The 22174-nt window shown below is 40.7% G+C and overlaps 1 protein-coding gene across 4 annotated transcripts in view; it reads right to left on the reverse strand.

Annotated features, from left to right (window-relative positions):
- Positions 1-2297: 2297 nt before the first annotated feature.
- PPP2R2A (protein phosphatase 2 regulatory subunit Balpha) overlaps positions 2298-22174 on the reverse strand; it is a 39859-nt gene continuing 19982 nt past the window's right edge. For 3 of the 4 annotated variants that reach the window (XM_061349732.1, XM_061349729.1, XM_061349730.1), the window contains exons 3-10: positions 13065-13162; positions 9657-9822; positions 8985-9097; positions 8545-8722; positions 7694-7858; positions 7039-7208; positions 6125-6216; positions 2298-5271 (exon numbers count right to left, since the gene is read on the reverse strand). In XM_061349732.1, the coding sequence (XP_061205716.1) occupies positions 4992-5271; positions 6125-6216; positions 7039-7208; positions 7694-7858; positions 8545-8722; positions 8985-9097; positions 9657-9822; positions 13065-13162 (1262 nt within the window). In that variant the 3' untranslated portion in view covers positions 2298-4991. Of the gene's footprint in view, positions 5272-6124; positions 6217-7038; positions 7209-7693; positions 7859-8544; positions 8723-8984; positions 9098-9656; positions 9823-13064; positions 13163-19752; positions 20370-22174 lie in introns of those variants that run through there. The other variant, XM_061349731.1, reaches the window with a different exon arrangement.

Below are 22174 nucleotides of genomic sequence, written 5' to 3' on the forward strand. Positions count from 1 at the left end.
CCAAAGCAGTAATTTAAGTAATTTAATAAATGAGGAAGGCCACAGATAACTTCCAGATTGGAATCAGAACAATAAGGTACTTACAATTTTGAATAGAAAACCTGCCCAGGTAACCCTATTCTACTTTGCAACCCTGACAATCACAGGCCAGCATCATGACTATTTGTCACCTCCATCATTCAGGAAGCATTTGCTCTAATACCTGTGGCATGAATATTTATCAGTAAAGTGGGGCTATTAACATTTCTGAGTCAGAAATAAATTGATCAAGATTATAGAGTGAGTCAATGCAGAGCCAGAAATAGCATTCACAAGTCCTGACTTTCAGCCCTGTGCTCTAACCACTGCACAGGTTCCTGAAGGCAGTTGGGTGATGTAATTAATGTTTGTAAAGTAATTTGAATCCTTGGATGGAAAATGCTATGACAATAGCAAGGCTGGAGGAACAGAAAACCACATGTTAATAGAAAAGAAACAATGGCCATAAACTCCTGGGAAAGGCCATGTGCACTTAAGTGCAGTTTTTTCTTCTGGAAAGTTAGAAAAAGCCTTTAAGTTGAACAAAATCAAACAAGTATTAAGCCGCATCATTTATCTTGAGCAGAGGCAACCTAATCCCACCCTTCTATTCTCACAGTTCCAAGGTGTTGTAAACATTCAAAGCAATGTAAGTAAGGAACACTTTAGTCTTAAACATGCTCCAATTACTTTTATTTTCTTCATGTTGTACTTCTATGTCCCAAATCTGAAAAAAAAAAAAGCTAAGCTGTTGCTAAAATGGTTGTCAGCACTCACCAGCCAGCAAACAGTCTTTTCCCTCCACACCTCGGTTGGTATCTTCATGCCAGAGGTAGTGATGATGCATCCTGGAAATGCCTTTTTATATCTAACAACAACTGATCAAACATATAGCCCTTGCAGATGACTGGCAATTCTGAAGATGGCTTCAAGGGACAGTCACAGCATCTAACCGTGATCCCTTGCATTTCCGAAGCATCCACCTCTCTTTGGTAACATTTTGCCTCCTAGTGGAGAGCACCGACAGAATTGCAAGGGCTCTTTTCTTGTGGAGGAGAAACAATAGATGGATTGTTTGCAAAAGGTTGAGATTATTAAAATTCAAAGGTAGATTTGGTATAGAAACGGAACTCACAGTTTCTTAGTATCTCAGTTGTATCGGTGTAGAAAGAAATGCTCACTCCTTCTATTCCAGCGGCTATCGCTTTCTTCCACCACTCATTTTTACAAGCCCAAACCTTCCTGTATCAGGTTAAATAAATGTTTGCTAAAAGCAAACACAAGACAAGTCATGCAAGACACCACTAGTCATTAAACAGCAACCTCACTTCCAGCATACCTCTCCCATCTCAATCCAGTACATCCATCCTTGGATTTATTAATGACACGGCAAAGGGCAAGAGGAAACAGCTTTTGTTCAATTTGTCAGAAGTGTATCCTGTGAACTGGGGGGCTGTACACCTTCTCTGCAGCCAGAGGTGAAAAGCTGAAGATCAGTGCGAAGGAGATGATGTTGTGCCTATGAACAACTAATTCCAGAGCCAACAATAAAACAATTACAAAAGTATTAGCATTCCATCACCCAGCAGCTCCTCCCTGAGAGGGGGAAGTACAGGTTTCTGCTTATCAGCACCAACTGTGGCTTTTCCAGTTTGGCTGAGAGTAAAAGAATATACAGTTAAATAATAAATGCTGGAGTAGGAGTTAGTCCTGCCTCAACAGAACAGGAAGGGAAAGCAGGGTGTTGCTGCATATTCAACTGTTTTCAAGGTATCAGGCACTTCTCAACAGGAAAATAGTGAAGACACAACAGCCACAGAACTCTGACACCACCCCCCCAGCATTGTACCAGTTGGATAACCAATTTACACCGAACGTTAACTGTTGAAAGCAGGATCACTGAGGTTCAGAGAATGCCTGTAATTTTACAGATACTAACTGCTTAAGTAGTGGTTCTTGGCATTCTGCTTCCAGATAAGACAGCAGGGAACAGAACTTGTCTGTATTTCATCTGGTATTAAAGGACAGAGAACTGAGAATTTGTATTATTTCATGGGGTGCTGGAGGAGACCTCTAGAGCAGAATAGCTGCTATTGGGCACCCCAGCACCCCCTGCCTGGAAAGTGCTCCAAGAGACACCCATAAATCACAACACAAGATTAGTGTAATGGGGGACCAGGCAATGTGCTGGAGGGAAGAGATCAGTAATTTCAAAACCACCTGCAAATAAGAGAAAAAGGAGAGGGCCAGGACAGAGGATAAAAAGCAACCTGACAAGATGTATTCTATGCATACTTTTATTAATAAAATATAAGTTTTACAGCATATGTCAATGGACAGTGTGCTTAGAGAATTCTCTAGTTGGATAGTATGACACCGAAGTCAGTAGCTGGTTTTGGTGAGGATAAATTAAACCTCAGATGACATGCCAGGGATCGCTGCTACTGCCAAAAGCAAAACTCCTGCCCAAGACTAATGTTAGAAGCCCCGATTCCATCCCGACATGCACAGCTGAGGTCTGAGGTGGTTTCGCTTGACTGTAGTATTGCTTGGAGGCTGCACTTTGTCCTCTGGGAAGTCTACCTGTTCCCTTCTGTGTCATCTTCACATCCTCACTTCCTTCTGTCTCTGTGCTAAGCGACTTCCCAGGTATTCAGTGCATCATTCGGGATAGATACAAGTGTGGCAGTCTTAACACCATGACCCTCCAACTTCCCAAAATAGCAGTCATTAAACCTATACCCTTCTTCGCAGAACGGAGATGAATGTTACCAGCTCTGATGCAAAAGAAGCATCTAACTACCTCTTTGCCCTTGTGATAAGAGAAAGAATAAACCTTGGCCCTGATCCTGTAAACACCTATACACATGATTAATGTTACTCAACAAGTTGTTTCCTTAACTATTAGCAAGTATAGTCATGAGTAAAATTAGTCACATGCTATGCAAGCAGGAATAGGGCCTATTAGTTTATTCACCCATTGGAGAACAGTTGCTGTCCCTGGGGCAGTTCAATTCTTTACAAGGCTAACAGGTGAAAAAAAAAATAAAGGTAAACCCCTTACAAAGGCTCATGGTCAGGCATGCATGTTACAAGACAAATACTGTATTTAAGAGAACCAGATCTAATAAATATTAGAATTTTTACATTTTCAAACCACTGCACAAGGAGTTAAATTAAAGTATGACTGCAACAGTAGTCTTGTTAGCCTCTAACCCAGCCATAATTTTACAGCAGAAACAGTATCTTAGTTGATCAAATAATAAAGGCATTATAATAACTACCTATAACTAAGCCACAGAAATATAGGTAACTGAAAAGTGAAAATTCTCCCAGTCAAGGTAAGTTCACTACGACTTTCAAACTTCATTCTGAACATTTCTTTGAAGGAGGAGGAAACCTAAAAGCACAATTAGCAAAAATATCTGGAGGTAAAAACTCATGAGCCTTATAAAGCATCGATATCTAGTTCATCTTTGGATAAGCCTTATTTGCTGAAGAGTTTAAATCTCTCAAATAACTATGAACACTTATTTCATGCAGCTTCTGTACTCCATGTATTTTCTGATCGTTGCACCATTTAACATTTCTGTATGTGCAGTAACTTTGCAAAGCCAAAAGCAACACTTGCATGGTAAAACTACATTTCCACTCAGTTACTGATAGCAATAAAATACAGAAAATAGAGCATCTCAGAATGCAGTGTAGTCATTATCTATGTAATCACGTGGTATTGTGCACTACAGAACATCATACTGCCAGACAAGAGTTCAGACAACAGTTTAAAAAGCCACAGGGGACTTTGTACTCTAAACAAGGCATTAAAGGTATCGTATCCTAAAACAAGGCATTGAAGAAACCAGGACAAAACCAAACATTAAGACGTTAGTCCCGTAAAACAGATCTTAAAACCTGAAAATTCTATTCCTCTTCCAATTTACGCAATAGGGTTTTTGAAAAAGAGCCTTCAAGGATACTGGAACAGTATCTGACGTGTTCAGATTGTGGCAAAATCTGACAGCAGTTCATGGACTTGAAATGGAAGTGGTGTTCTGGTCATTCATGAACGAATGCAGCTACCTGTGAAATCCCTCCCTCTCTTCATTCCCATGAAAAATAATTAATACTGGTTAAAATCATTACAAAAAACATCATTTTATTTTCATGCATCTAAGGTAAAACACAGAGTATTTGTATAAAGAGGTAGATTAAAAAAAAAAACAAAACAAAAAAAAACCCAGATTCTCCATTCTTTGTCACTTTTATTCAGTAGTTTGTTTTTTTCCTTATTTTCTCCTTTTTTTTTTTTTTTTTTTTTGGTGCCAGACATGGCAAGGAGTGATTACAGTCAACTGTTTATTAAAACATTGGTTGCAACACAGACCCCCTTTACCACTGACCCCAAACGGACCCATTTCATGTGCTTTATTTTGTTGGGTTTTTTCTACACCACCACCAAGGCGAGGTGGAGGGGGGTGAAAGGGAAAGGGGGAGTCCAGGAGGCCAGAAGGAGGAGGAATGCTACAAGCCACAGCAAGAATGAGCTGTATTTAATAAAAAAAGGGGGCCACAAATGATACAGTAATGAGGTTACACAATTAAATCCCATAGCATGACTGAAGGCTTTCCCTGTGTTGGACGTCATCACAATGGAAGGCATAAAAAGTGGAGTAAACCGATGTTGATACAGTCCAATCTAGTCCATTAGGCAAGATGGTGCAAGTAGTCATTTAAATTAAAAAGTGCCCTATCCTCACCTAAATGGCTAGCAGACATGGAGAAGAACGCAGTGACACATCAACAGAGCTTTCTCCATGTAGCTATAAAAGTGTGTTGTCATATGGCACATTTTTAAACACTGGAAAGGGGGTGCCATAATGGACCTCTCATTCTCTTTCGTTTACAGGTACAAATGCTAGATTCAACTATTTCAACTATGCAGGAAGTGGACTCTTCAGGTAGGAATGCCAACCCTAATTCATTTTGTCTTGAAATATATACAAGTTGTTTGTAGTAGCTACGGCAATGATGTTTTCCTTAGGATGCCAGGCTGTGTGTAGAATCTTCTTGTTGAAGTCTAGGCTGTCAACACTGATTTCATCCTTCTTTCGCTTACCACTTGCACATACTTTACGGGGCTTCAACACGGTGCGGGGCTTGTTGTTTTCCCGGGATGCCTCTAAGGTGATGTCTCGCTTTGTGTTCCTGTCAAACATTCTGAAGAAGTTGTTGTAAGATCCTGTCATGACAATGCTGCAGAGAGGGAAAAAGAAAGGAACAGTTCAGTTGAAAATAACCTCTCCTTGCATGAAGCCTGAGGGTCCCAATGAAGATCATGCCTTATTGTATAATCAGAAAGCAGGCAGCCTTGCCATTACCTTCTACAAGCTAAAGTGAAACTAAGGCATTGGAATGTCTTATAGACTAAAAAAATAGTATCTTTCTCCTTAAAGTGTGTACCTTAAAAGGTCCAGTTATCTAAGCACTTTAATTTGTCATCACTCAGTTTGCTTCTCACACACATGTGAGGAAGCAAGCTAACAAAAGCAAAATACATCATATTTTTAGCCACATAATTTCGGTTACCTAAAAGTTGCATGAATACAGGTACTAACAAACATACTGAGTTTGTGATAATACCTTACAGGAGATCCTTATAAAACATACACACTTACAAGTTTCCCTGCCCTTCCTTTGCCTCAAAGAATACTTAAAAAAACCCCAACAACCTCTATCTGACAATACTGGTAGGGCTACAGTGGACTGATTTAGATCTAGCAAATAAGAAGTTAATAACATGATTAACACAAAAGCAATAGCTGTCTTAAATGCTATTATTGGCTACACAGCCATGCCCAAGCAAGGCAAACTTAACAACTTGTTGTAGAAGGCTTTTCCTAAGTGTCCTACTTGCCGACAGGGCAGCTTAATCAGAACATGCTTTGCTACATCAAGGATTAAGAGCTAATATACATCCATGTAAATTTATTGAAGTACTAAAATATTATCCAAGTCAGTCCTTGAATAAAACCAGACAGATACGAGGTCATGCCTCAAGCTGCCCATTTTAATAGTAACTTAAGTGCATAGAGAGAATTAAACTTGCCTGTCTGATCCATTCCAACAGCATTCAAATTTGTCAAAAATGCAATCATTCTCATAGAGTGAGCAAAGTTTACTTCTGAGGTATTCATGCACCTGCAAAAAGAAAAAAACTGAGGTAGATAAACTGAAGGAAAATGGAACCTGCACACCTGTAAAACAACCTGCACAGACTCTGTTCCAAATGGAATGAAGTACGTGACTGCTCGCACCCTCTCCACCAGAGCACACACAGCTCCCTCCTCTGGATGGATGAGGAGCAGAATGAACAGAGGCTTGAATTAATATGTTCTGCTCTACAAAGACTTCACATGAACTCAAATAGTAGCAAATCATTCAGGGAAGGGAAAGAGCTGTCTCCCAGAACTGAGCAGCCCTTCAGAATGCTTTCCCTCTCCAAGCAGCTCTCATACCCTCACTACCCTTTCAGATACCTGAAAGATTTTGCTTATTTCTAAAAATCATGCTTTGGTGACTGATGTCTGATGACATGATTTTCCTATCTCAGATGGGAAGATCCCTTCCCAAATTTCCTTATACAGGAAACACCACAGCAATTTTCAGTGCTGGCTAAAAACATCTTCTGCAAAGGAAATGTTTTACCTCCTCCCACTTTGTCCAGGAAGGAACACAAGAATATAAAGTCATCTGAAGACTTATGCTGTCTTACTGCTGAAGATAACCTTTACTGGGTAAGAGGGAGGCTTTTTCATACCCAAACATGGATTTGGGTTCTGCAGTCAGCCTTCAGCTAGCAAGATCCTTAAGCACATGTGTGAAACACACAAATCCCACCATTGCTTTCCCTGGATATAGTCATCCGTAGACAAAAGTCTAGCTGCTACATCAATGCTATTACTAAGACTCGGTATCCTTCAAGGTTTATAATTTCTAGCCTACATCATCTTTACCAAATACCTGGTATGTTTCCACAGGTCTGTTTTCCATATTTAAATCCCAGATCTTCACTGACAGATAATCTCTAGTCATCATGTATCGACCACTATGGCTAAATTTGACATCAGATATGGAAGAGATGATTTCAGAGAAAAATGATCTGTTGCTAGGATCTTCTGGTTCTTCAAACACTGTAGGAAAATAAGGCAGGCATTTCAAGAAGTAAGCTTGTGTCTCGTCCAATACAATACACCCACATTAGGTTAACAACCTCTCAATAACCTTGCCACAATCCACTTCCAAGTAAGTGAACTACTCACTAATACTTGGAGTCTTCATTCATACATGTAAGATTTCTAGCATCAAGTACACACCAAGCAACTAGTATTCGGCCTCCTGAAGCCTGCAGAAGGCCATTCCTAGCCCACTGTCTAAGCAGACTCCCCAGCTTAAGCTGCTAACAATTTTATTCATTACTTTGGCAAAACATGAACCTAACTTTAAGATTTATTTAGAATATAGGCTTTAGATCTATCTAATCAATACACTTCAGAAATCCAATACAAATACACACAATTCAATGCTTAATCTATTCCTAATCAGTGCCTCGTTTCATCTAGCAGCAAGATAATCATATTCCAAAAGATGACAACAGACAGTGCAGGACAGAACTTACATTTTGAATGTCGGTCACAGAGTGCTGATGCTCTCATATCACAGAGACGAATCGTTCCTTTACTGCTGCTGTACACAAATGTGTTACAGCTGTTTGGGTGGAACTCTGCCGCTGTTATCACCTCTGTGAGCTCCTCCATGTTGGCAGGCTTAATATCTACAATATCTACAGCATTTTGTTAAGAAACGGTCTCCAGTTTTCACAACCCATCTTTCAGCTTTAAAAGCATCCACCCATGCTTTTGCAGGACTGTGGGACCCAGCCACAAACTGGACAAAAGTGAGAATCAAGTCTCACAGTTTGTCTAGAAAATGAAACTGTAACATTGCATTCTATAGCAGGTTGAAGTTAATGCTTTTAACAGCGAAAGACTGCTTAGTATATGTCAAAGATTCTTCACATAGAACTTTGTTTCAGTTCTAACTACTACATTATAAAGAAGGCATCTGCAAACATATTCCTGTGATCCTACTGCCTATAACATCTGCAGGTGCACACATGAGAGGGGCTGATGGTTAGGCTAGAAGGCAAAAAGGCATAAGCACTGTTGAGAGAAGGATGTTACTTCTGACTTGCTTCTTACTGCAAATCGAGAATATGTTCACAAGACAGTTTACCATGATCCTGCCTTCCAGAACTGCTCATCTCACTTGAAACCTTCAGCTTTTTTTCCTCTTCTAAGAGAGTTCTGCACCATGCAAATGACAACTACTCCTTATACTGCTCATGCTGTATACTTCAGCAGAAACAGAAATAACCAGGATGTGGAGAGACACACTATACAAAAAGCTTTTCATGAAAGGAAAGAAAATCCAACAGCTTTGGATTTTGTTGTAACCAAAAAAAGATACTAAAACTTCTGTCTGTAATTTCTAGGTGCCACAGGTTAATCCGCAAGTCATCTGCAGATAAGTACGTTTCATAATCACTATTAATGGAGATGGAATTGATGTGATACGTGTGAGCATTGGCAAATATTCTTCGTGGACTAGCTTCAACCATGAGGTCCATGGGCCTGAATACTGGCACCTGCAAAACACAAAACAATGGAAGTTTGAGATGCAGATGTACTTCAAACACAACGGCACTCAAACACACTGCTCGCATACATCAAGTCAATTAAAATATCTCAGTATCACCTCAGAAGTAAATGCCTGCCAGCTAGCATCACAGAAAATGTAACCTTAATAATGTGATGGGACAGTTACTCACTAAACCACAGGCTAATCTGTGGTGCCAGGGGAGGGAGAGATCACTTGAGTGTAGCTAATCCACCAAGTGAACTACTCACCCGTAGTGTTGTAACTGTAGTAGGATCCCTATACCGTCCATCTTCCTCCTTTAAATTATAACCCTCTGGTCTTTTGTCCCTTTCACTGATTTTCCATAACTTTATGGTTTTATCTGAAATAAAGCAGCCACAGTTTTTTAAAAAAATCAAAGCTGTAGGAAAGATACTCATCTTCACAGTTGATGCACTTTAACACGAAGCCTTCAAGCAAGACCACCTACGTGTACCGAAAGAGACAAAAATACTGCTTGGAGAAAACAAGATAAAAAGCATTTGAAAGACCTCCTCCGCGGTTTGTTCTTTATAAAGTTACAGCAAGTTTCAATTAGAATGAGGACTGTTATGAATGATTAATGTCAGCTCGCTCACAGTCAGTGATACACAGGTGAAGGTACTCAATGACATCTTCACCAAGCCCCTTTGCTCTAAAACAACCATATCAGAAAAGACAAATACATCACCCCATGCTATGAAACTCCTGCATCCAGGTGAGCCAGAAGAACAGGACAATTCAAACAGTGTAACTCCTGCACAGCCACATCCCTAGACACATGGACTAAAAACCAACTTGCTTCTGGCCTTTTGGAAGTGGAGAGAATCAGACAAAAATCCTAATAGCAAATGTATGCAGCGAGGTTACCATGCAAAATTAACTGTGAAGTCATAACTTACCATTTGTAGACAATAAAAACTGAGCAGCATTTTTCTGGGGTAACCACCTAATTTTGTTGATCTTCTCTTCAATTTCTAAACTTTTCAAGTAGTCAAACTCTGGTTCATGGCTTTGAAAGGTACTGTAAACATTGTATTCTCCTCTACTGTGAGACTGGGTTTTGTTCTAAAAAGAGAATTAAATGATCAAGGTATGTATGCAATGTGCAGAATGCTTTTCAAGGCTGCAGGCAGAAGCCAGGACTAGATATTTATGCAGCAAGATACACAGGCAGATTGCTAGTTAGCATAAAAAAATAGCATAAAATAGGTTGAGACTACACTCTCTGGTTGCCTGTGCCAGACCTGCCATCAGTACCCTTTGGAGTACAACTTGCCTTAACTGCAACGAGCCTGTGGAACAAACAAAAACGAGGATCATCTCTTCTGCAAGGTTTTGATTACAGTTCCTACCATTTTGGCTAAGAAAACGTCAAAGACAGTTATGGCAGCAACTCTGGATTCCCAGAAACTCCCCTCAGCCACATGAATATCATCTCCAATAAGTTCTCATGTTAATTCCAAGCAGCTCAGCTTACAAACTAACATTTTACCTAAACATTGTAGGCATGGTAAGGTTTCTTTTCCTAAAAAAAAACAAAAAAAACCAAACCAACCAAAAAACCCCTCAAAAATCTTCATCATTCTCCCATCTTTAGTATTTCCACCTTTGTCTTTTAAGAAGAACATTCCCCAAGAGAATGACACAGCCACACATATGTCAGATCTACTCTGTGGGCAAGTTCAGCTTGCTAGGCACACTATCGAAATCCCACATGTCACCTCTAAATTTATACAAGCAGCTCCACATTCCCCAAGACCTTCTAAAGTGCTTAAGCAGCTTTTTCTTCCTCATTTGGAGATGGGGGTGGGAAGGAAAAAAACCCCACCTCTGCTATAATACACCTCTGACATGAAAAGTCACACCTGCAGTCAGCCTGTGAGGATGGAAATGTCTGGAAAACTGAAAAGCCTCCAAACCTGCACAATTCCTCTTCCTACAAGCTATGTTTTAGGCAGTGGCTTCCTAACACCAATACTGCACTGAACTGAACCTTAAATTCCCATTTTGGAAGCAGTGCTTACCAGAAATACCTGAAATTAATTTAAGCTTAATTTTGCAGCATATTCCTGTCCCACCCCCTTCATGACGTTGCCTTTCCTGGCATATGTTCTTGACTAGGTACTTTGCTCCTTCCTTCCCTTGTGTGTCTCACGTCCATCTATATTCATTTCATCCCTTAGTACCTCACTAGAACCTACTTCTTGATATGATCCTTGCAAGCCCGCATGTATCACATTCCTCACATCATTTTCTCTTGCTTCATACCCTTACATTAATAGCTGGCAGGAGTTCTTACCACTTTACAATAAGCTGTGGGGGAGGGAAATGTGGACAAAATGCTTAGAAATACAATTTGGCACTAGGATGTTGTACCACACCTATCAATTGCACTGGCTTTCCCACCCTAGAGAATGGAAGAACCTTTGTTCCAAGTTTCAGTTAGACCTAGCAAGTTAAAGCAGGGTCACTGCCCAGAGCAGGCAACTTCGAAAGGAAATCTATTGTGCTTTAGGAAATGCTGGTCATGATTCAGAGAACTTTCCTTAAATTCCATACTTACCATAGCGACTGAGTCTTAAATATACTTCTTGTGGAGTCTAGCAAAGCTCTAGTAGAGTAGTAAAGGACTAGAGTAATATATAAAGAGATGAAATCCACCCTTGGGATAAAGACAACATTTAAACCATCAAACTATCTCATGGCACTCAAAAAAATCCACCCAAGAAGAGGTGTTGGCCCAAGTGCCTCATGTTAAATTCCAATTTAGGTAATTACAGGCTGCCTACGCAAATTCCTCCTTCAGTTTCAATTAGATACAGTATTCATTTCCTGCCTGCTCCTTGTGTAATGTCACTTGCTTCGCCTTGCAGAAGGGCCATCATGTTCCAGGCCCAGAGGTGGCAGCCTTTTGGTAGTGAGTGAAGTTGCACAGGTTTGTATATTAAGCTTATTGTGCTTATGGGTTAGTGATTTTTTTCCTGTACATATAGTCTGAAAAGCACTCAAATGCAGTGGGATAGGAAGTGGTACATAAATCCAACTCGAATAGTTCATTGTCTTTTAGATACTCCTAATACATAAAACTTGCTCTAGACAGATGTGCCTGTAGCATAACTCACTACTAATGCACTTGGGAATCAAGTCCCCATTGCTCATTCCCTAAACACAGAGAAGTCAAATTATGCCAAAAACAACACTGTGCAACTCAATCTGATAACCCAGGTGGTTCCCACTATACCCAGCTTCATAGATCGTAAGGATATGAGCCACAGGTTACACATCAAAACCAAATGTAGGCATTTAAAGACAACTCATTTGCAAGCAAGCAAACAGCTATTTAAGCTTCATTAAAGGATCCTTAAAGGATGCAAGCTGAAGCTCAGAGTGACAAAACACCAGGGTTTGTGCCCCCCAAAACTACAGGCAGATTACAGGAGGGACTGTGTGCACCCCAGACTCTGGCCAAAGCAACCCAGGCAGAGGGAGGCCAGCTGGGAACACCCCACTAGATGGCTCCCCTTGACCACAGTGACTTGTCAAGAGAAGGCCCTGTCCTGGAGTTGGCTCTTACCAGCAGAAAGGAGCTTGCTCTGGGGAACTGTGGGATTCTTAAAGCTGAGGACTTTTAGAGTTGAAACTGAATGAAACACTAAGGAAGGAAGTACCAGCACGACCTTTTTAGGCAGTGACAGAAGTGCCTTTCATCCTAGTCTAGTTCTAACCTAGTCAACTTCTAACTACAGCTTTAGTTAAAAAACCAAGCACTCCATCTCACTTCTCCTCTCAACACTAAGGTAGAGGGCCTTTCCTAGCATCAGAAGAGTAGTCTGTAGAATTCTGCAAAGACCAAAAGAACAAGTATAAAATTAAAGAGATACCTTTGCTACTATTATTCTAGGATTTTACCTGATTGATATCAGAATGGACAAAGACATCTTAGGTCAGTTACAAACTCACTTAGGGACAACTTCCATTTCCCCCACTACAGTGAAATCTGAAATAATCATCACAGCCAAGTAGAGTCATTACAAACCAACCAGCTTCAGCTTCCCCAAGGTCTTTTTGTGTCCTAGCCCCTTCTTTATTTTCACCTTAAGCACTCTTTAGACCACAGCCAAAGAGTGTTTGAAGACCAATTAATTTCCAACAGCATCACTAAAGTCCTCAGTAATTTCTTCACTCTTAGGTTTCATTATTTTAATCGCTTATTACACATCATGCACTTTGTGTAACCTCCTCTTTAAGAAAGGAATGAATGGGAACAGAGCAGAGTATTAAATATACCTCGCGTAGTTAGCACTCACCTCCTGCTCCTGTTGAAAGATGACAACTCTACCTCCTTTGTCTCCTGTTGCTAACAACTCTCCAGAATGGTTAAATTCTACTGTAGAAATTATATCCGCTGCATGGGAACAGAAATAAACCCATTAAGTTCGTAATTCTCCTAAATATGAAGTGTTCAAGAAAACTATAATTATAAGTAAAAAAGAAAATGTACACTTTGATTCAGTTTAAGTATTTTTATGTTGAAGTAAAGTGCAAGTAGGGAGTTCTTAGAAAACACGTAAGTCATTTTTTCAAGCTATACATTTCATACTAGTACATACAGTTCTCCATGCCAGAGTTCCAAGTTCAGTGTTGTGGACTGAACTGGTTTTAAAGGTTTTACATCATCACCTCTTAGAGGTGTTTCTCTGTTGTGACTCCAGTATAGTATAGAAATGGCTTTTGTGTGTACTGTAAGAGCAGAGCAATTATGTATATACATACTTCTACCTTTATTTTCTCCATTCTTTCTGGTAAGAGATTTAGATACAATCATTACCCATACAATTTCAAAGCTATTTTATTTTGTAAGGACTATGAACACATGTAGTAACTCAAGGGCAAAACATCTTAGGGTGGAGATGTTCAGACATCAGTGTCTAAGGAATGCAAGGAAGTGGAACAAAAACAGCTACAGAAAATTAGGAAATCAATTCAACAGACTCTCTAAAAAACTTGAGTATCTCTTCTGGATGAGGACAGTTTCCATTACCACGCACACTTTTATATGGAGTGCTAAAATTAAATGGGGAATATACATTGACAATGACCTAGTATCAAACTGATCTGCTTGTAGAGCAAAAAGGACAAATTATGACTTAAGCTCACACACACTGATTCATGTTCTCAAACGCACACACGCCCCTCGTACTTTCAAACAGCAGAAGCAGGAGCCAAATCATTCTTCAAACACTCACTTCAAGCTACAAAACAAACATATAAATCTAGTTTTCTGCAGAAGAAAATACCTGCAAGTTTTGACACATGCAAGTCTTCAGGCTAGTCTGCTCTCATGTCAGTCTAATGGAGATAAACGGTGCATCCACATTTTTTATTGGATGGGTTCTACATGTTTTAGTTATGAAAGGGCTGGTACCTGCTCTACAGACCAAAAGCTACTGCTGGATTTAAACCAGAACTATCATGCAGCATAGCACAGACGCTATCTTATCATGAACAGCAACAGGGGTATTTCATTGTGAAGCAGTAAAACACGCAGGACTTTCCTCTTATTCATCTTAATACCAAAAAGAAACTTACATCATCCTTGGGTTGTCCCAAACACATGGGCGGTGGCCTCCGAGGACATGAGCAAGCTGTTCTTCCATAACTGCATTACAGAGCAGCCAGAAGCATGCAGTCTGTGTGTCTGAGCACAGCACAATGCAAAGACAGCCCAGACACACCAGCCAAAAGATGCAGAGTCAGATTCTTGGCATTAATGGGTCCATACAGCTCAGCTCTGTTTTCCACATACCCAGCACAAACTGCCACCTAACTATGGCTAAACACAAGATTATCTCCGTGGACCTCCCTCACCACAATAACCTGACACTGCTGAAACACAAACTGGCTGCTATTTCCCAAGAACACTGTGTTAAGGCCATAAATGTGATGTAAACCTCTGTGTAGTTAAACCAGGATCCACATCACACATAGGAAAACCTTGATTTGAGAACACATTATTTTTTTTCCTGGGGGTTTATGGTTACTTTAGCCATTCATTCACGTGTTTGTGAACAAGATTAAGTGATTCCTCTCACATCTGTAAGACCTAAACCCACATACTATTCAGATGAAGATATGGCATTCAGTATGTACCTATCACAGGTGAACAGGCCATAAAGATAACACACAGTCAAATCCAGTCTACAGAAAGAGCCAAGAGCAAACTGAGCAATCTAATTCTGACTACTCCTTACAATGCAAACCACACTGTTGTAATCCTCTGATAGGGTAAGACCTTAAGGAAGTTATCAATTCATTGAAGAAAACTAAGATAACTCACGTATCAATAGTGAGAACTATACAGAATAATTACTGTTCTGAAAACCATTGCAAGCTATGCCAGTCTTAGAGAAGACAATACGCAAGTTAGCAGCAGATCTAAAAGTGCACATGTATGTGGAAGGAGAACAGCAAAGAAAAAATTGCCTTAAAAATCTTATATATCCATCTAAGCATAGATGGGTAAATTTCATCCTAGTGCTTACTTGGTGAAGTCACTGAAAAGTTTTACAAGGTCAAAAGATTTAGGATTAGATCAGGCAACAACAATAGCTAGAAAAACCTTACTTTAAAGGGATAAAACCTCCATTTTCTGATGTAATATATATTTACTGATGTAGATGCCTAGAAGTAATAATTCTACATATCTCAAATACAGCAGAAAGCTAACCACTTGTCTGGAACCATTCTAGGCATTCATTCTTTCTGCGTTTACTTTAACTTTCACTATCATCTATGCCCAATGTCGGTGATCCAAGTCCTGTTTTGTCTTGATACTCAAACGCATGAATGAACTCCCAGTACTAACACCCCCACACCTCCAAAAGTCCAGCAGGCTCAGTCAGTGGTGACAAGGGTCTGAAAACTCCCTGGTGCAGACCAACCCTATGCAAAAGACCTTTTCAAGTACTTGGATCAATTTTACATTAGAAACAGAATGCATTCTTTAGCAGCAATCACAATAACAAATTAAATAGTTTCTAAACTCAAGATACATCTCTAGAATCCAACATGCCTTTTACGCTGTGATCCTGGACTGTTCCCTTTCCAAGGACAAAACAAATGTGCTAAAAAAAGTAGGCAGAAAATAGATATCTTCTTAACCAGCCCCAAACCAGGGCTGAGATGCATATTTCATACCACACAATCAGTACTGGAGAGCAAAGCAACCAGCCACACATTTTAAATCCAGTAACTCACCGTTAAGGATATTGTATTCCCATACCTTGGTCAAAGAAAGAGACAGACATCAAGGCACTGGTGTTGAACTGGGTGGATTTAATAGTGTTTGAGAACTGACAGGGGAAGCATTTCATCTTCCGCAGTGCACTGATTCACTTGGGTATTTTCATCTGTATTAACACCCTCGTTGCCAAAATAAAAAGCACCAACGTTATCCTTTCCTTTTCAAATGGTACCTACAATTCCCATGACAGTTACATAGAAGGTTATTTTAGTCCTTCAGCACCGCAACGGGCAAAAGAGCATCTATAGAACGCGCTGCCTTCCCTCTGCCTCCTCCCTTTTGTGCATGCTATTTTTGCTACAGTCTCTAGGTGGGAGTCTTGCAAACACCGAGGGCTGCTCTCACTGCCCAGAAGCTTGTAAATGATCCCTTCTATGCAAAGAGCACCAGGGAAGAATATTTAAGGGAGAAGCATATGTATAGCCCTCAGTTGTCACCAGCACCACTGGCCTTTGGGAACTGCAGCATTCTGTTGTTTACTGCTGAATTAATTTCAATGCCCTCTTCTTCAAGTATCAGCATCAAAGACAAATAACCACCAGAACCTTATCTGATAACCATACCCCTCACAGGATATAGTTAGATAGCATTATCTGTTAACAGATTCCACCAAGCTAACTGTGACTTGGCAATGAGCCTTGTCTCTCTCCTCTGCCTAAACATCTTCAGGCATCTTTGAGATGAAGCATTTAAATGCTGAAGACATTTCAAATGCTGAGATTGTTTTAAAACACTACAGGGCAACACCAGACACAGAAGGTGAATCCATCATTCTGACAAAAGCAAAACCAAGACAGAAATGTAGATCTACATTCCTGTAGCGTACCTGCAATACCTGTACTAAGCTCCTCCCTCTTGTATAACTTGGGATAGACAGCTCAGGGGTTACTAGAGTGTTTAGAAGTGCTTATTTGCACAGATGTACTTAGTTTCATCTAAATAGCCCTTCATAAACATTTCTGGTCAATACTAGAAACACTGCAGAGACTAAATACTTCCAAATAATGGGTTTCAGTGATCTGAAAGTAAGGAAGGATGAAAGGGAGGGCATCCCCTACACAGCCTAAAATCTCTTTCCTCTTATTGCACATGTACATCACCGAGGGATGCTATGAATTAAACAAAACTACAGTACAGCTGTAACCCTACTTTAAAGGAGCAAAACACACTACAGCCAAGCCAAGGCAGTGATCCCAAAACTCCCACTGAACTGATGGGTCAGGGACCCATCAGCACCTGCAAAGGGTGCAGAGCCCATGCTCCCAGAAGTCCTCAAAGCCTCCTCACAGCTCTCCCAGTTACAACAGCTACACTTGAGTTCCTGGCAACTGCATCAAGGCTGCTTCTCCTTTGCAGTGACCTTTTACTTTCTCAACCTGCTCTAAGGTTTTTATGCATTGCTTCAATGATACACCTTCACTTTAAGTGCTCCCACCAGCAAGGTCTGGACACTTACCTTCACTACCTTCAAATGAGACTTGCTTTTCTTATGGTAGACAAGAAGACAGGAACCTGACAAACCAAAGGAATCAAAACAAGGTTTCTAGAACTAGGAAAGGGGAATGACAGGGCCACATTTATCTCAAGCCCCTGATAATGCTTTAAGAAATGCTTGAGGCGTTTGCAGTTCACCCTGTGAAAAGGAAAGATACCAGAAGCTCCCGAGCAATTCTTAACCTTCTGATACATCATCTAATAAGAGAACAGTCACTCACCACAAACCTGACCCGTTTCCCAGGGGCTTCCAAAGAGAACAATCCCAATTTCAGAATTCACAGTCAATATTTATTACACCAGCTGTTGCTGCTGTAATTCACCTGGTCTGTCAGGCAGGACACAGCTGGCCTGAAAATCTGAGGCACTGGGCCAGTGCACATATGAAAAATGACCAGTTCAAGTGAAAATACATTGTTCAAAGACAGATGAATAAAGGAATCCAACACATCCCTCCAACAACAACGCTTTTCCCCCCCTTTAAAGGAAAGCAGTGTTTGAAATAAGGAAAATTACATGACAGAGGCTAAAAAAACACTTTCATACTCTGGGGGCCTTCAGTGAATGCTGAACAAGAACCACACATGGACTATCACAAGCAGCTCTACTGAAATGCTAAGAGAAAAAGTTGTGCTGAAGTTTGAGCACTGTTACTGGTCGATGGAATAGAAGAATAAAACAGCTTTAGGCATCCAAACAAGCAAAAGAAAATAATGCAACCCAATTACTTAGTTCCAAGAGGCCCACTGAGAGCCTGAAAAGCAATTCTGTATTAAATTTGTTCCCAATAATAGAATAAAAGCTATTTTATTAGTACAGAAGAGGCTATCTATTTTAATGTACCATGAACTTTATATAAACTCTGCTTATAAAACATGCTTGGTAGGCAAAACATGTCACCTACTCCACAGCAGCAAGTCAATCACGGCAGTGAACAAAGAGCGTCTTTATTTCACTAGACCCAAAAGGTTTCTGGGCAAGTTGCTGGACCCACGTTGATCTGCTGCCTAAGCAGAGAGCAAGTCAATCGGTCTGTTTGCACAAGTGGAGCAATCTCCTGATGTTCCCAAGGACTAACAAAGAATTGCAGTATTTTAAAAACCATTCTGATCCTTAGTCCCTGTTTCTGCACCTTCCCAGTGGCTCAAAATACCATTTCTGGAATTTTCCAAAGCAACAACTGAAATCATTCTTGTCTATAATGCAGAGCAGGTTACTTCTAGCCTGGTATTGTCTTAAGGAGTAAAGACAATTCACTGAGCAAATGTAGAGCCCACTACCTCAGTTTGCCAGCCTTAAGCACAGAAGAAACCTTTTTGATCAAACTAAGTATTAAGTGATCATTCCAAGGATACTTTGGAACAGAAATCACAAAGAAACCAACTTTTAGGATTATTATAAAAATCCCATGAGGCTCAAAAAGCCTCAAACTGAGGCAGCAGCAGGACTGGATGAACCTCATGAGGGATAAAGACAGTGAAGTATTTGAGTTCAATACACAATTACTGTGCATACCTGAGCCATTCTTCCCACATTATCTCTGAAGATCAAGTCAACACTCTGAAAGCTGAGCAGAAGTCTGTCCAGGAGAACCTGGGCACCATAAGTACGTGCAAATCATGCGTGAACGTGTTTGGTCCTTTCTGATCCACCGTGAGGCAAAACCTTCCTCTTCAGAGTACTGAATAGATGCAACTTCCAAAACCTCAAAACTAAAGTCGCAGCTAATCACAACAATACAGGACTTTTTACTGACTTTCTTATTTCCAGTACTGATTCTGGTTTGTAGTCATGTACCTCTTTGTAAGGAGGGGGGAAAAAAAAACCAACCAAAACCACTAGAGACAAAACAAAAGCTCTTCCAAGGCTTTGAGTATTTTTAAGCTACAGAATGCACTCATTGTTTGAGCCACCCCAACATCACACCACATTTACCAGGAGTCCCAATATATTGTGTATTAAGGCTGTGAAGCTAAAGAGTGTTAGCCTCAACGTGATCAGAAAGGCTGGTTAAATACATGTCTGCTGCAGAGAGAGCTCCCAACAGAGGATACTGCAACTCTAAGCACAAGAGTGAGGAAAATGACAAGAGCTATTTAGTACTGGTGGTATAAAAGAAAACACCCTCTGCATTCCAGCCTCATCCCTAATTTATGGATGTAGAGGGGGAAGGGAACACAAGGATACTTTCAAGTTACCATGACGGGTTTTACTATTGACTTCATTTCCCTTCATTCACTTTCAAGAGTGATTCTTCGCATTCATTCCACTTCTTAGAAGTGACCAGGCAACAAAACCAAAGGCAGCTGGGATAAAGCATTCCTACTGTTCAATTTACTTCTCAAGAGTCATTCCAGGAGTCCTTTAAATACATCTCTACTAGGAGAGGCCATTAAAAAATTTATTAATCCCTCAGAAGTATGGAGACAGGATGAAAACTATGTAACAGCAGTAAAGAGAGGGGTTACCTTGTGGCAAAAATCCCCACTCCTGTGCCCTGCAGCACTGCAGGAGCCAGCTGGTTACTTGTTCTCTCCCAAGTACCAGTCCTGCAATCCTGCTGCACACAAAGAGCGCACAAAGCTCCCTGCTTACCAGGGAGGGGAGTGGAATTTGTATGAGGGCCAGCTAAGCTTCACACTGCCGCTGGCCCTGCCAGGGGGAGAGCACAAACACAGCGGAGCCAGAGCCCAAGCCGCGGTTCAAGCAGCAGACAGTAATTCAGCTGGTTTTGTTGGCTTGGGCAAGTCTGGGAAACCTGCACTCAGGGAGAAGGATTTCCAGAGAGTTCCCGAGCATCCATGTTTGTTCTGAGCGCTGCAGCCTTGTGATGCTGAAGAAGCATTCTATGGCCATGAACTCAGCACCTTCCCCAGGGGTTCTGCAAGCACTCTGGTCCTGGTTTGGTAAAGGTGTATTTAAGTGTTGGGACTCTCCCAGTCTTATTTACATAGGTATCTATGTGTAACATACACAGGCAAGATACCAGTTTCCAAACAGGGAATACATATAGCACTTCACATCTTCAATTCCCTGCACAAGCTTCTCACCCTAAGTAAATTAACCAAATATACACCTTCTCAAGCAGTCCTAACCCCCCATATTTCCATTTTCTCTTTTTTTTTGCCTTTGTTCTCCCCTTCTCTCTCCAACTTTGCCAGTCTTTGAGGATAAAAGTCATGTTCTGAGCAGGCAAGACCCAGGCTCAACCGGGAGCTCAACTTTGGGTTTGACAGCCTGAGTGATTTACTCATTGCTATTATTATTACACATCTTATTTTTAACTTTCTATTCAGCTCCCTAAAATAAAGGTTGGACCCATCTCTTGACCAAGCTTTATCCTGTAGCTCCCCAAGTCACATTAACATGACCAGTGCCTATCTTGCAGCTCTGTGTGCTGAGAGGTAAGCAGGGCTCTCTGCTCTTCCATAGCAGAGTGTGGCTCAGACAGTATCCTGAAGTTTACCACATCCTCCTGATATTACTCTTCATGCTGCCAAATCTACATACGGGCAATGGCAGCAAGAACCCTTATCACCAGCCTTCAGAAGCAGGAGCTTAAATTAAGTCACATTTTAAATGGAAGCAGGAACAATACAAGCTAAGGGAAGGAAGAAGCAGTGTCATAGGATGTATGCATCTTAAGACGGCTTAGAATTCACAGATGCATTTATATCGTGTTCTTAGATAGCCTAGAGATAATGCAACTTAAGACATTAGTCATATGGTCAAAATAATGTGGTTCTGTGGTTTTGTGAATTTATACAACCAACCATTCTTGTTAAACCTCAGGACTTAGCCAGAAAAACAACAGCAAACTTCCATTCCCTCCCACTGAAATAATACAGTGATACCTTAATCTTGTTGCCATTGGCTTTAGGTAAGGCTAGTAATTCTCCTAAAGAGCTTTACTAGGCTCAATGCTCAAAGAATACAACTGCAAATCCATCTGCCCTATGCAACAGAAGCTGCTCCTGGCTGAAAAGCAACAGTGAGAAGATGGCATTAGAACTGCAGAGAACAGAACTGAAACAGAAGTGACTCTCAAAACCCTTTACAAGTTGGAATAGTAACAAATGCAGATGAAGTGTAATAGCAAAGCAGGGAACAGGATCACCATCTACCACAATACAGTACCTCTTGCCTGGAAAAGCAGCTCCTTACACAGTCAGAAGTCATCTTGACTGTGATATTAAAGCAATTTCCTCATTTAGACACAACTCACAGACTGGAATATTGAACACAGAGTGCACTTTTTAGGTTGTACAGGTAGCAGCATACTAAACAGTTTAATTCTTGTGTTTGGTAAACAATTACTGTGCCTCTCTGGGCAACTGCTGTTTGTTGTAAGCTTCAACATCCCCATTCAGGTCAAGTTTCCACCAGCAAATTCATATCCCTAGCTGCCCCCATGGTCCATTTTTGGACCAAGGCAAGAGGCCAACAAACAAGAGTGCTAAACAACAGCCACTTTCAGAAGCAGCAGAAGTCACTACAGGGAACAGTGTACTCAGCACCTTCGAGTACCACCTCAAATTCTAGTGAATGATCCCTGAAACACTTCATTTATATGGGCCAGTTTGTTTTTTCCTAAGCTAACAGAGTTTATTAAGACTGAAC

This window comes from Neopsephotus bourkii, unplaced genomic scaffold (assembly GCF_033783945.1).
Source record: "Neopsephotus bourkii isolate Nb327-2 ecotype Australia unplaced genomic scaffold, CSIRO-AGI_Nbou_v1 NB_457, whole genome shotgun sequence".
Lineage (NCBI taxonomy): Eukaryota > Metazoa > Chordata > Aves > Psittaciformes > Psittacidae > Neopsephotus > Neopsephotus bourkii.